General features: G+C 36.4%; 1 protein-coding gene across 1 annotated transcript in view; it reads left to right on the top strand.

Moving 5' to 3' along the window:
• LOC150084221 (coiled-coil domain-containing protein 39-like) overlaps positions 1-15,553 on the top strand; it is a 197,112-nt gene that overhangs the window by 77,789 nt on the left and 103,770 nt on the right. The window contains exon 10 of the mRNA XM_090376158.1: positions 6,965-7,068. Within this exon, the coding sequence (XP_090232284.1) occupies positions 6,965-7,068 (104 nt within the window). The remainder of the gene's footprint in view (positions 1-6,964; positions 7,069-15,553) is intronic.

The following is a 15,553-nucleotide window of genomic DNA, read 5'->3' as shown; positions in this document are numbered from 1 at the left end:
AAGCTTCAAAGAAGCTATGTAGTATACTGGTGTTGAAAACTTAAGGACCAACACTATTCCTAAAGGTTACAACCACAAAATCTTTACTTAAGGTACTCTTTACCGATGAGAGTAGATTCAGTCTCAGCAGCGAATCTGGACATCAGTTAATCTGGCGAGAGGTTGGCACACGGTATCACCACGCAAACATCACTGAAAGGGATCAATATGGCGATCGAGGTGTTCTCATCTGGGGAGGTGTTATCTTCGATGGACATACACAACTCCAGATACTGGAAGGCGGTACTGTAACTGGTGCACGCTGCTGTACTGAGCTAATCCTTCCCCGTGTGCATCTGTTCCGAGGTGCCATTGGCCCCAAGTTTGTGTTTATGGATGATAACGCCACACCTCATCGCACTGCAGCTGTGATATGCTTTTGGAAAGTTGAGGACATTGTTCGTGTGGTTTGGCCTGCCCATTCCCACAATCTAAATCCCATTGAACATATATAGGATGCTCTGGGGGAGACGCCTAGCGGTACATCCACACCCACCAGAAAATGTTCACCAGCTGAAGATGACACTGACAGAGGAATGGACGATGTTACCACAAGAGCTTATCAACATCGTTGTTCTAAGTATGGAAAGGCGGTGCAAAGCCTGCATTGACATTAGAGGGTGGCCATATCTCCTACTGAGGACCACCTCATCCCTTTGTTCCATCTTTGGCAGTGATGCATCTGTATCATGGCAGCCAGTGTTATGTTGCCATTTTTGAAATAAAGTCCCTCTGTACTGTTTTGTTTCCGTTGTTGTGTCGGTGTTGTTTCCTTCATCATTTCTGTACCTCACGAGGTTTCTTTTGGTATAATTTTCCCATATCCAGGACACTCCTATCAGAAGCTACAGGTGAAAACCTGACTGGTCCTTAAATTTTGTACATCAGTGTATGATGAATTACCTACAATCAGTAGCTGAATTAGCTACTGTATTGAAAGAGGAATGGACCAGAATACCTCCTTGCTGTTAACAAAAATTCGTTTAGAATCTAACAAGGCTACAATATGTAATTAAGGCCAAAAGTGGGCGAACATGTTATTAAATATTGTGGCAGTGGCATGCATCAGTAATATGTTCTTTGAAATATGTAGGTATCCAGTTACTTTTGATAATATAGTATATTTTGGTAGGGGTGATGCTAACATATTAGCGGTGTTCATTTACCAAACAGAACAAGAATAAAAATACTGAAATGTTGGTGTTTTTATTCTTGCTCTCCAAATGAAACAAGCTTATGATTAAGTTTGTAAAAAATTCTCACTAAATTGCAATAAATTATAAATTTGACATAGAAAAATGGCTTTTCTCTCTCTCTCTCTCTCTCTCTCTCTCTCGAGAGAGAGAGAGAGAGAGAGAGAGAGAGAGAGAGAGAAGGGAAGGGAAGAAGTGTAGGAACAAGTCCAATGGAGTGTGAGGGAGCAAAGATGCATGCCGACAGCAATGAGTCAGCAATCACCAGAGCTCGATTTTATAATGAATCAGTGGTACAGCAAAAACCATGCCTGCGACCTAGCCAGTTGCTTGAATGTATAAGAGAAAACTGTATGTTGCAATCACCGCAATTGCTAAGCAGAATACAGTCAAACATGGTTATAACAAGATCATGGCTCTTACGAACAAAAAGCCATGATTTTAATTTATACGTATTCCCATACAATTGCTCACTGTTATAACGAGCATACCACACGGATATACTGTACAAATTTTGGTAATGATGCAAACATTCTTAATTTGGTTGGGTAGTCGAAAAAACCCATTTCTTGGAATAGACAAAAATGAAAAGAACGACTTAGCTTTTATGACCACCCGCATCAGATTAACGGCCAGTTTATGACCATCCATGTCCGATTAGTGGCTGGTTTATGACCTTGTCCTTTCAAGGATGGGGCTATACAATAGTACATTGGCTTTCCACTTGTCACATTACCCTATTTACAGATTGTTTTGTATTCACTGAACCATAAATTTATTTCGGGAATTCTTAGAATTCTGTAAACGAGACTTCTAAGAACCTTGTATGCATTTCAGGACTTCTAAGAACTTTGTATGCATATCTGGACCTTTAAGAACTTTGTATGCAGATCACTTTACTTCATTTTAAAGTAAAATCATTTAGAAATGAACCTTTCCTTTGGAAACATGTCTACTAACAAAAGAAAGACTCTCTCAATTGACAAAAAAGTCAATTATTTGCGAGTTAGAATGTGATGCAAAAAATGTTAGTGTGTGAAAAGTTATTTGTCCTCTTCAACAGTATCAACGTTGTGGAAGAATAAACGTGTTTATATATCAGCACTAGAAAAGAACATAACAGAAAAAAAAAAAAAAAAATTAGGAAGTGTGTGGTTACAAACATAGATGTAGCATTTCTTCGATGGTTCACTACACAAAAGTGCTGGATTTTCGATAGACTGTCCGATCTTGAAGGCTCGAGCAGAAAAATTTGCTAAACAATTTGGATACAACGATTTTGTATGTAACAATGGTTGGCTGGATCAATTTTAAAAACTGAATACAAGCATATCAATACAAATAATATGCAGGTATATACTAATATTAATTTTTTTTCTCTCTTATATTTGTTTTGTTTTCTTTTTTGGAATCTATCTTTTTTACCAAGTTATTGAGAATTAAATAAAATAGGAGGTAGATTTAACTCATCACTGATATAGAGAGTAATGGTTATAACGAGGAAATTTTGTCGGTCCCTTGATGCTCATTATAACCAAGTTCGATTGTATATATAACTTCTGTGCATCTATTGTTGCAGTTTAACATGTACAGTGTGTATGAGCATCATATAGTCTACTCCAACTGTCAGGTGAAAAACCGATGCAATATTTGAATATTTTTTTCTTTTATATTTTGAACCTGTCCAAATATCTGTTTTCAATGTATGAATAAATTTTTATTTCTTTGGTGAAATAAGGTATTTTTATTATTACTTTTATTTTATTTTATTTTATCTTATCTTATAACTTATTTTATTTATCTTGATATAGCTTTTCATCATATTTTTATCTTCTGAATCTATCTAGTGAGCAGATATCTTTTCCGTTATTTGTTCAGTGACTTCTTTGACATGGCTTGCCTTTCAGTTATTTTGATATTAATTAATTTCATTTGTTGAAATTTTGATTTTGTATTGAGTTCTTCATCCCTACCCCGAATATGGTATATTTTCCTGCATAACAGGTTTGGATTTTCTAAGTTAATTATAGTGCAACTTATAGCAGCTTATAGGGATTTTGTCAATAATATACAGTAATTTTACCAGCAGGGACAAGGAAGTGATTATCCCATTGTATAAGGCAATGGGTAGGCCACATCTTGAGTAGTGCATACTGGTCTGGAAGAATTATTTTAGGAAAGCTATGAATGTGTTGTAATAGGTGCAGGGAAGGACAATGAGAATATAATAAAGGAGAATGAAAGGGTACTCTTACCAAGAAAAGCTTCATTTCTGCAGATTACAGTATCTGGAAACTGGGTACCTGCAATGAGAACTGATTGAGATGTCTAAGGCTTTGAATGGATTGAGTACACTAAATGCTGGTGGCACCTTCTTTATGCTTTCTTGTACAACACACACACAGACATAAGAGGACATAAATTGAAGTAGTCTTCCTCAACCATACCAAGAGACTCCACTCCTGGATCACATTAACAGGCTTGAAGACAGGAAACAGCATGCTCCCGAAACATAGTCATAAATAGTTGAAGTGCTTGGCATTGAGGTGGCTCAATTCCTTTAAATTGTATCATTTCAATAATAAATTACTTAATCTACCACATGATATAATAGTGTAGTGTCTTTCAGTTCATTAACATAATAATGAAATAGGATGGTTACAGGACAGATGTGTGAAAATTTTTCAGCCAGAGAGTATTCATTGTTGCAATAAACTAGACAAATTATTAAAGGATAGACAAAGGATTTGGGTAGTCCTTTCTTTCTTTTTTTTTAGAAGAATAATGCCAAAAAACAATCTTTTATAAGATTGCTTCTTCACATTATTTGCCAATATTAATAGTGGCAAATTATATTAATATAAATTTATATTAATATTATAAAATTTATATTAATGTATAAATATATTAATGTAATAATATTAATACTATATGATCCATTAGCCATGTTCTCTGAAAATTCTTTATAGAGTGAAATGTCAGTATAATGAATTTGTGTGGATGAAAAAATATATTTGTTATAATGAAATATTGTTACAGAGAAATACAGAAAAAAAAATATCAAAGAATAAGTTAATATCACAAAATAATTATAACAAAACTTGATTATTAAGTGCAATTTTATGTTTTTAAAATAAAAATTTAAAAATTTATTTTTGCACTTGTTATATATTTATAAAACTGTTAACTTCAAGTGTCAGATGATATGATGAAAGCAGTTGTACTTTTTAACACAAACGGTAAGCAAGTGTAATTTCATTGCTAATGCCTCATCTACCAGCTTATTTTGCTAAATATGTAACTCTGTTTAAAAAAAAATATATCACTTTCAAAAATTACTCAAGTAAGACTTTAGGAAGGTAGACAGACAGATCAAAAGCCACTTATCTCAAATAGGCAATTAAGTAGTGTTCAGTTAGTAAATCATTGCAGTATTGCCAGATGCTAATGTTCAAAAGATTAAAACATCTATGTCATATTGTTTTTAAGGATTTTTATTTTACAAATTTCATTTATATTATGATTATATTTTTTCATAGTGGTATGAATTTTTCTTGCACTAAATCAGTATTTTTGTTAAAATTCATTAAAATGAAACATTATTATTTAAAGATACGTAATAAATTGTCAAGGGATAGGAAGTGATTTCATTTTACTATAGTTTGTTATTGTTGAAATCTCTAGTTTGTATTTTTTTTTTTACCTTGCTCTCTTCTCTATGTGGACTGTCATTAATGGCACGGTTTCTAATTGGTCTAATTGGAAAATATACACACATTTCTAATGTGTGTATATTTTCTTTTCAAATATGCCTACTAACTTTAATTTGTCTGATATTGTTTCCACAAATTACAGTTAACTTTCATCAGTTTATTTCCATTGTTTTGTCTGATTCCATAATCTGCCAACTTTTAAATAATTTGATTTTAAACCAATGTCAGGTATTTGAGATGCAACATTAAAATTATTATTATTTTGGGTTATTACATTACACAGAGCGAAACGGGGACAGAGTAAGTAATGACAAGTTTAATATTAATTGAAAAAACACACATATATTAAATTAAATACATACAAAAGCTTTCGGTTAGTTTGCTAATCTTCATCAGTCAAACTGACAGTTAAGAGTGTGGAACATGAGGACGTGTACTGCCAATCATGTACTGCGTGATGTGATGGTTAATTGTTGGATGTTGAAGTCCATGGCTGTGGCACATGTTGCCAACGTTTGTCATTCATCAAAATGGTTGCTTCAATGATAGGGTCGACACGACATCCACGGCTCCTGTTGACTGAGATATTAGAGCATGTGATGTTCAGCGACTCCAGGTGCACCGCCGGTAGTGGCGGGACCTATCTACAATCACGACATCGCGGTGTGGGTCAATGTCGTGGTAGGTTAACCAGAAGTGTTCGGCAATGACCGAGTGTTCTATGTCCACTAAGCGGATGGCTCTTTCATGTTCCAAAAGACTTTTTCTGAGCCATTTCCCAGTTTCCCCAATGTAGCAGCCAGTGCAGTCACGGCAAGAGATGCGGTAGACTAGACCACTTTGTAGTAAGGTGGGAACCGGTGTTTTCACTTTAGAGATAAGGGATCGTAACTTTCTTCCTGGGAGTTGTAAGCATTTTATCCCATGTGATTTTAGGACCTAGAAACTTGTGATAGGTTTGGGTAGTATGGGATAAAGGCGCTTGCAGTTGAGTCATTACCTTGGATGTTCCTGTTGGTCGCTACATGGTCATGTGTCTGTAGGTCACACCTGTGAAGGGTTACTGGTGGGATAGCCACACCTCACAAGATCCGCCTTGACTTTAGCAATCTCGGTGCACCTTTCATCTACAGAACTAGATGAGAGGTGCAAGCGCGTTGGTCCAGGCACAGGTTAACAAGGTTCATGCAATTGCAAGAAAATGGCTGCGTGCTTGTGCTGACTGGAAGTTGGTAAATTGGCCAGCACACATTTGGTTTACAGTAGACAGTTGTCTTCAAGCATGTGCCCTCACGTTGGACAAGGGTGTCTATTGTCCGATTCTAGCTCGATGGTGAATTTTATGAAAGGCGATAGAGAATTGAGGTGCTGAGGTGAATTAAGGTGAAGAGTTGGTCACCTGAATTTATGGGGATAACCACAAACACATCATCCTAGAATTGGACAATACCATACCATACTTAGACACCCTTGTTTGACATGAGGGCATGTGCTTGAAGACAACTGTCTATCATAAACCAATGTGTGCTGGCCAATTTACCAACTTCCGATCAGCACATGCACGCCGCCATCTTCTTGCAACTGCATGAACCTTGTTAACCTGTGCCTGGACCCACTGTAGTTCTGTAGATGAGAGGTGCACCGAGATTGCTAAAGTCAAGGCAGATCTTGCGAGGTGTGGCTATCCTGTCAGTATGTATTTAATTTAATATATGTGTATTTTTCCAATTAATATTAAACTTGTCATTATTTATTCTGTCTCCGTTTCGCTCTGTGTAACATAATAATCCAAAATAATAATAATGAATCCAGAGTGCACAGGCCTCTTTAATCATATTAAAATTATTGTTGGATTTCTTTCTGACAAAGAATTTGGGTTACATTCATATTAGTTTCATATTAGTTCTTGTTGCTCAAATCATAATGGAATAATAACTTTTTTTTATTATTTTCATGTACATGAGAGTACAGCAAAGATAATATAATAGAACCATAATGTGCTTTTTCTTTACTTTACAGTTAGATGCCTTGAAAACTATAGCAAGTTATGTTGCATTTCAAGTATCCAATATGCAGGCCACCATTGCACTGTTAAATCAGCAAGTAAATGAAAGGAGTAGAAGGTAATTATTTACAGTTTTTATGTCTTGTATCTATTATCAGTAATACAGCTGAGCATAACTTATTGTTCAGAATTATTCAAAAGCAAAACAAGCAGTGGATTTGAATGTTTATTATGCAAAGAATTGCTTACTTCATATGCTATTGGCAAAACCTTTCTTCATCACTGAAAGTTTGCAAATTCAATTTCTGCTATAGGCCAAGTTATTAGCAAACTCTTTTTATACAAGTTAATTTATTTGAGTTTTTATGCGGTTATTGTTAAAAAAAAAAATAATAATAATCACTATGCTCTCTTATTTCTAATGGTCTTTTAATAATTAGCTCTACCAAGTTATATTTAAGGAAAGAAACATCAAAAGGTTTGGTTTGAGAAGGACCTTATGTGGTAATATTAATAAGTTAGCTAATTCGAAAATTGTAGATCTCTTAAAGTACCATTTATAACTGACACAATATAATAGCATAGCTTAATTTAATTTATGTTACTCACCTTTTTATAATCTGCATTGATGTTGGAATAAAATGGATGATAATTTTAAATTTAAGTTAGCGTGAATAAGTTAGGATTTAAAAACAGAATTAAAATGTGCGCAAGGAAGTAGAAGTGCACTAAGTTCCCGTGATGCTCCTGGATACACATGGGAATCTCGGGTGCATGAGATTCCAGACCGGTGCTATGTTATAGGGTAGTTTGGAATTTATTACTTGGAGAGTGGAATGGCGGCGAAACCATTCTATAACTAGGGCTTCATATTGGAAAATTTTAAAACTGGATTTTAATTTGATAATAGCAATGGCTGAATCTACTAAGGGGGTGTGGTTGTGGGATTGAACATGTGTTGCTAATTCAGTATTGGACTGTCCTGTCCTAAAGCTATTGTAGTGGTAGTACGCATGTGTGTTTGATGTTTTGGTAGACCGTATCTTGTGGTGGTGCTACCAATGTAGCAAGCGTTACAGTTATCTTGACATTTTATTAAGTAGATGATATTATTCATGTCACTAATGTGGTAATTTTGTGTATCTTTATATGAGTTGAATAATGAACCTAGTTTATTATAAGATGGCCGACCGGGCTAGCCGAGTGGGTAAAGTACCTGCCCGGCAACCCAAAGGTCGCGGGTTCGATTCCCGCCTCGGGCTTGGATCAAAGTACTGCAAAAACCTTGGGAGGTGCAATATGGCCACAGAAGCCGATGCGCCAACAACTACCAAATCAAAAAAAAAAAAAAAAATTATAAGATGAGAATGTAAGAGTGATATCAGTACCTTTTGAATAAACAGTGGAATTGGTTGGCAAAATTACTATGGTAAGGGAGGATAATATGTGAATTATTATTTGAAAAGCAGTCATTTATAATCAAATTTACAATGCTATAAAATACAGTTCCACACATTATGACCTTAATAACGAACTGCAATATCTTACAAGTAAATTCATATCTAGGAAATATCCTATTCAATTAATCAAACAAACTATTATCACAGTCCAAAATAATATCACAACCCACCCAAACACATTTCCAATAACAATTCACGTATTATCCTCCTTTACCATAGTAATTTTGCCAACCAATTCCGCCGTTTATTCAAAGGTACCGATATCACTCTTACATTCTCATCTTATAATAAACTAGGTTCATTATTCAACTCATATAAAGATACACAAAATTACCACATTAGTGACATGAATAATATCATCTACTTAATAAACTGTCAAGATAACTGTAATGCTTGCTACATTGGTAGCACCACCACAAAATACGGTTCTACTAAAACATCAAACACACGTGTGTACTACCACTACAATAGTTTTAGGATGGGACAGTCCAATACCGAATTAGCAACACATGTTCAATCCCACAACCACACCCCGCCCCCTTAGTAGATTCAGCTATTCCTATTATCAAATTAAAATCCAGTTTTAAAATTTTCCAATATGAAGCCCTAGTTATAGAATGGTTTCGCTGCCATTCCACTCTCCAAGTACTAAATTCCAAACTACCCTATAACATAGCACCGGTCTGGAATCTCATGCACCTGAGATTCCCATGTGTATCCAGGAGCATCACGAGAACTTAGTCTTCTTAAATACACACGCTTACTCTCATTCTACCATTGCCAACTGAAGACGTGTAAAACGAAAGCCACTTGTTATGGCTATTGGCCTTCTGTTTCCAACCATATAACTTCAATTGTTTCAAATTTCAACACTGACAACCAAGGATAAAGATGTGCACTTCTACTTCCTTGCGCACATTTTAATTCTGTTTTTAAATCCTAACTTATTCACGCTAACTTAAATTTAAAATTATCATCCATTTTATTCCAACATCAATACAGATTATAAAAAGGTGAGTAACATAAATTAAATTAAGCTACGCTATTATATTGTAATAATTTAGCTTTAAGAAAATACAGTTGAATTTCAAGTATCCAATATGTATCCATATTGGATACATCCAATCGAGTATCCAATATGTATCCATATTGGATACTCGATTTAGTGCCACCATTTATTTCCCTCTGATATTGGCACTAAATTGAGGTACTTCAAATGATAAGAACTGCATATAGTAATTATTTTGGCATTAAGAAATTGAAGAATTATGACATTATTTTCTTTAAAAGGGAATATGATATATATTGGTGCACATGAACAATATAAAAAAACTATTTAGGAATTACCTGGATATGCAAAATAAAGGTTTATAATAATTATTTAGCATTTCGAAAAAATGTGAGTTATCCATTACAGGATTTTACAATGTAAATAAAAATATATTAAAACTCACTTTTTGACAAAATACTTATCCAGCATCAGTTTTACTTATAGAAATGTTCAGAGATACATGTTTCATTAGGTCTTTGTCATCTGAGTTCTCTTTAAGGAATCAACGAATTTTTTGAAGATATACTATAGCCTCCTTGGGTGTCACTTTTTCACATTTTCATCTCATCTTCTTCACTATCGCTGTCAAATGAAAGCTCATTTCTTTGTATTAATTCCACAATTTCCTTGGTTGTCATTTCTCCAAAAGCAGATTCGGCTAAGGTAAAGAAAGCCCACACTAGAAGCATGCAAAAGTTCGATGAATTTTTCCGGTAAAAGTACTTTGCTGTAATGGCATATGTATTGTTGCTCGCTCGGTAAACAGACAATGGATATTATCGGTCTGGAGTAGCAGTTGAATCCCACAGGAGCTTGAAACCCTCCGGAAGTGGAGGGGGGGATAATCCGACCTTGATTCTTTAGAATCACTAATTGAATCACGAACAGAGTCATATTGGAAGTTATGGCATCGTAAGAAATGTTCGTAACGTAGTTTCACCAGTAAACTTTTTCGAAGTTTGCTGTGCTTCTCTTGTGGGCTTCCTTTACCTTTGCCTTTTTTTTTTTTTTTTTTTTCTTAATAAACAATTTATCCACTAGTCCACCAGTGATTCTAAAGAAAAAAGGTCAGATTAGCCCCTACACTTTGGGAGGGTTTCAATCTCCCATGGGATTCAATTTCTACTAATGACTGATAATATCCACCGTATGTTTACTGAGCAAGCAACAATACAAATGCCATTACGGCAAAGTAATTTTACCAGTAAATTTATTGAACTTTTGCATACTTCTCGTGCAGGCTTTCTTTACCTTCGCCGAAGATTTTTCTTGATCGGCTGCAATAAATTTTTCAGGAGACATAGATGCACTCACAATTGAAAGACCATCCATCCTATTTATCCCTTATTTCATCTAAATGAACTTTTTCGATAAGTTCAGTGTGAGTTTAACAGTTACTTATTGTTCATAATGAAACTTCATCTGATGAAGTTTGATCATATACAATGTGTCTTTCAAGGACAATTCAGGTGAACAATTATTGTTGATGCTCTCTACTATATCTTCTTCACCTGATATCACTATAATTAGCATTAGCATTAGTAGAGGCATTTGATGCAAGAAAGCAAGCTTATGCAGCATCAGCCAAAAAAAAAAAAATAAATAAATAAATAAAAAATAACCACTTCCACTTCACCCCTCTGTTCGTTCGAAATACCTGTCCAGCTGAGTCTTAAACTTATTTAGGCTATCAACTTCCATGACAAGGGATGGAAGTCTGTTCCACCAACCAACCACCTGCTGGCTAAAGGCAAATTTTCACACGTCTATCCGACATCTGTCTTTCCTCAATTTGAATTCCCTCTCAGGTGATTATTCTGAGCAAGAGGAAGAATCCCATCAACATTGAGCATGCGCAAACCATTCAAGGCTTTATACACCTCTATCAGATCACCTCGCTGGTACCTAGTCTCCAGACACTGTAATTTGCAAAACTTAAGCCTTTCTTCATAAGAGCACCCCTTTGTTCCATTCACTAATTTTGTTGCCCTTCTCTGTACTCGTTCCAGCAGCTCTACATCCTTCTTGAAATGAGGCCTCCAGGCCTGTATACAGAACTCTAGGTGTGGTCTGACCATTGCCTTATACAAGGAATAATCATCTCCTTATCCCTGCTAGAAAAATTCCTATATATCATTGACAATACACCATGAGCTACTCTTGCAGCCCATCTGCACTGCTCAGAGAACTTCATATCTGCCTGCACAACCACCCCCAGGTCCCTTTCATTCTCTACCACTGTCAGTGTAGTACCACAGAGTTGATACATTGCTCTGGGGTTGCTGTTTCCCATATGTAGTACTTTACATTTGTCAATGTTAAACTTCATTTGCCACCTCTCAGCCCATCTGCTGAACCTTTCCAGATCCTGTTGCAGCAGCATAGTGTCAGTAGTGTCCTTGACAACCCTGCCAACCTTCATATCGTCTGCAAACTTGGACATTAAGCTTGATATACCATCATCAATATTATTTATAAATACAGAAAACAATAATGGACCCAATACTGAACCCTGAGGAACTCCACTAATAACATGAGCAGTGTCCATTGATTACAACTCTCTGTGTTCTCCCCCTCAACCACCCCTTTATCCATAGCAGCAATTTGCCTCCAATGCCACACTGCTCCAATTTGTGCAGCAGTCTTCCATGTGCAACAGTATCAAAAGCCTTTCTAAGATCCAAGTATATAATATCAAAGTTATTCCCTGCATCCAGTTCTTTTGTGACTGCATCATAGTATCCAATCAAATTGGTCAGGCAAGACTTCCCTTTAACAAAACCATGCTGTGTCCGAGCTATAACTGAAGTCTTGTCTAGATGATCCTGCAGTGCTTCTTTAACCAGTGCCTCCATTAATTTTCCGGGAACAGAAATTAAACTCACAGGTCTATAATTACTTGTGTCAGCCTTTGATCATCCTTTGTGAATTGGGGTCACATTTGCACATCTCCAGTCCATGGGTACCTCCTCTGAGTCCAAGGAAGCTCTCATAATTATGGCTAAGGGTTTGCTTACTTCCTTTGCTGCCTCCTTTAATATAACTGGATAGATCTCATCCACCCCAGTTGCCTTTCTTGTGTTATATCTTCAACAATTTCTCCTCCACTTTACTCTCAGTTATTACAAGATTCTCTAGCTTACTGCCAGATTTGAATACACCTCTGGCATTCCCCTCGCTGAATAACTCCTCATGTGTGAATGTCGATGCAAAATATTCATTTAGTTTGTTAGCTACCTGAGCAGGATCATCAACAGTTGACCCATCGATATAAAGTGGACCAATCTGATTCATCCCCTTCCTTCTAGAGTTTTCATAAGTAAAGAACTCTTTGCTGTTTTTCTTTGCATCCCTTGCCAAAGATATCTCGTAATCTGCCTTCACCTGCCTAACCTCCTTTGTAACTTGGTTACAGATCAACTTGTATCTATCATAGGCTTCTGTGTCACGTGTTAATTTGTATGTATCCCATTCATTTTTCTTCTCTGCCATATGTCTCATTAGTTCATCTGACATCCATTTAGGCCTAAACCTTGAACAATATTTCTTAGTTGGTATGTAAAGCCTAGTAGCTTCCAAGATAAGTTCTTTGAATGCTTCCCATTTCGAATTTGCTGTTGGTAACATCATCAGTTGGTCCCACTGTATAGAATTTAAATACTGTCTCAGTCCGTTGTAGTCGCCTTTACGAAAGCAATAACCCTTCCCTTTACCCCTAATGGTAGTTACCTCTTTGAGTAAATCCCACTTCAGCACGCTGTGATCACTGCCACCTAGTGGTTCATTTATCTGCAGATTCTTAATGCATGAAGGATCACTACTGTACTGATAATCAAATCAAGATTATTACTCCCTCTAGTTGCCTCCCGAACATGCTGATGTAGAAAACAATCATCCAATAAATCCACAAAAGCCTTGCTAGTGTGTGAGTGACCAGCCCCCAAATTCCATTCAATATCTGGGAAATTAAAATCCCCCATTATAAGACTCTCTGATTTACTGGCCCACTCTATTTCCCTGTACAGTTTCTTATTATACTCATCAGAGTCATTAGGCCTATAGCACACTCCTACTCTGAATTTTGATCTCCCACTGCTTATGTCACACCAAACTGACTCGACACTGCACTGTCCAGTGATGTCGACTGGCTTCACTTCCTTGGATTTTATGTATTTCTTAACTAATAGCATAACCCCTCCTCCCTTCCTATCCTGTCTATCCTTTCTGTAGACATTGTACTCCCCAAATTCCAGTTCTGCATTCCTTATATCTGTGTGACACCACGTCTCTGAAATCCCAGCAATATCTGCCTTTGATGTTTTGAGCAATACCTCAAATTCCTCAAATTTATTTACTAAACTCCTAGCATTGGTGTACACTCAAGTATACATGCAACTGTTCTTTTTCTTAGCTGCCCTAACACAACCCATGTGTTTACTTGTACCCCAATGATTACCAGCAGTCTCTGAAATATCCTGCATCTTATTTTCCAGGCTGCTGCTCATTCCAATAGAAGCAGTTCAAGAATCACTTTCATCTCTGCCAGTGGCTACTGTTAATCTATTAGTCCTTGTATCCCCCAATCTAGCAGTTTTCCGACCCACCTAACACTGCCTCGATAGCATCAGCATAGATTCTTGCACCCTTTCTATTTAAGTGTATCCGATCCCTGTAGAAGCAGTCTCTCCTGTTAACAAGTACAGACCAGGCTGAAAAAAATTCTACACCTTGAGCCTTGCACAATCTTTCCAGGACTGAATTGATCGACAGGGCTCTCATCATATACTCCCTCCTATCGTGTCTGGGCAGAATTGCAGACACTTTCAAATTCAACCCTAATTCACGGCTTTTTTTTCAACAGTGACCTGTACTTGTTAAGTAATTCCGCCAGTCTCCTACTCTTAATATCATTTGTGCCAATGTATACAACTATATCACCTTTTGTGCCCTTAAAAGATGATATCCGCTCTACAACGTCATACATACCCTGGTCCTGTTCCACCTATCCTTTTTACAAAACATGTTTCCCGTTTCCCTGACAATAGAGTCACCAACAACTATTAGTTCCTTTGGGACCAGCGCATTCTGCTTTGGGGGCTGCCACTGTGTTGCGTGATGATAATGTGCCTTAAAACTCTTAATCATTCCAGCATCAAGAGGCTGTGGGAAATCTGTGCAATTAGGAGGTAGGAATTCAATTGCACATTACTAAGATCAAGGAGTGGCAAGGAGCATTATCTAAATGCAAAAGCACATTGGAATTTTTAATTCTCATTTCCTGGTTGAAATTTTGCAGCCACTAACAAAATTCTACTGCAGTCATCCATGCATTACTATTATGTCTATATTTCACACAAATTGATGGGTTGAAATTCTTAAAGCATGAAGGTTTTGTTGCCCTTCTAATTACAGTAATAGTTCGTTTGTAATGGCATCAACATTTGTAAATGCGAGAGCGACCCTTGCTTTTATTTTCTTACACCCATTTCACAGTATCACTCTGTTGTTTTGTCTTGTTGCATTCTATAAAAGAGCTGTTTTTAATCAATGTTATAAATGTCTCTATCTTATTTTTTTAAAATATCAAATTCTTTGAAGGTGTTTCACTGATTCCTTGTCAACCTTGGCAGATTTTCCTTATCAGTTTTGTCGAATCATCTGATGGCATTGCTTAAAATGATGCAATCATTTCTGTACACAAAATCTCTGACTCCCATCTGTTCTCCTGTTATTTTGCCTGCTCCTTAATTACTTCATCAGTTGCCATTCCATTTCTTGCATTAACGTTTCCAATTCAAATAACTAATGCATCCCAAGCTTTCATGTTTTGGTCCTTTAAGCTGCTTCACTGATTCACTTTTTTGATTCAGCCACTTCTTTTGTTCACTAAGAATGTCTTCAACACAGCAAACTTATTGGTTTACCCCATACAGCAGAAAAATGGTCTGCAGTCATCTGCTGGCTGTTACCAGGGTATTTTTCTTTGTAATTGCACACCTCTTTCTTTTCAGTCACATTTGACACTGCCCTCTTACTCATTTTGAAAAGGTCAGTACTCCTGAATTAACTTTAATGAAAATAAAGAAAAAAAG

The sequence above is a fragment of the Mastigoproctus giganteus genome, chromosome 6 (genome assembly GCF_048544385.1).
Source record: "Mastigoproctus giganteus isolate SK-2022 chromosome 6, ASM4854438v1, whole genome shotgun sequence".
Taxonomy (NCBI): Eukaryota; Metazoa; Arthropoda; class Arachnida; order Uropygi; family Thelyphonidae; genus Mastigoproctus; species Mastigoproctus giganteus.
This window is presented reverse-complemented; position numbering and strand designations above follow the sequence as displayed.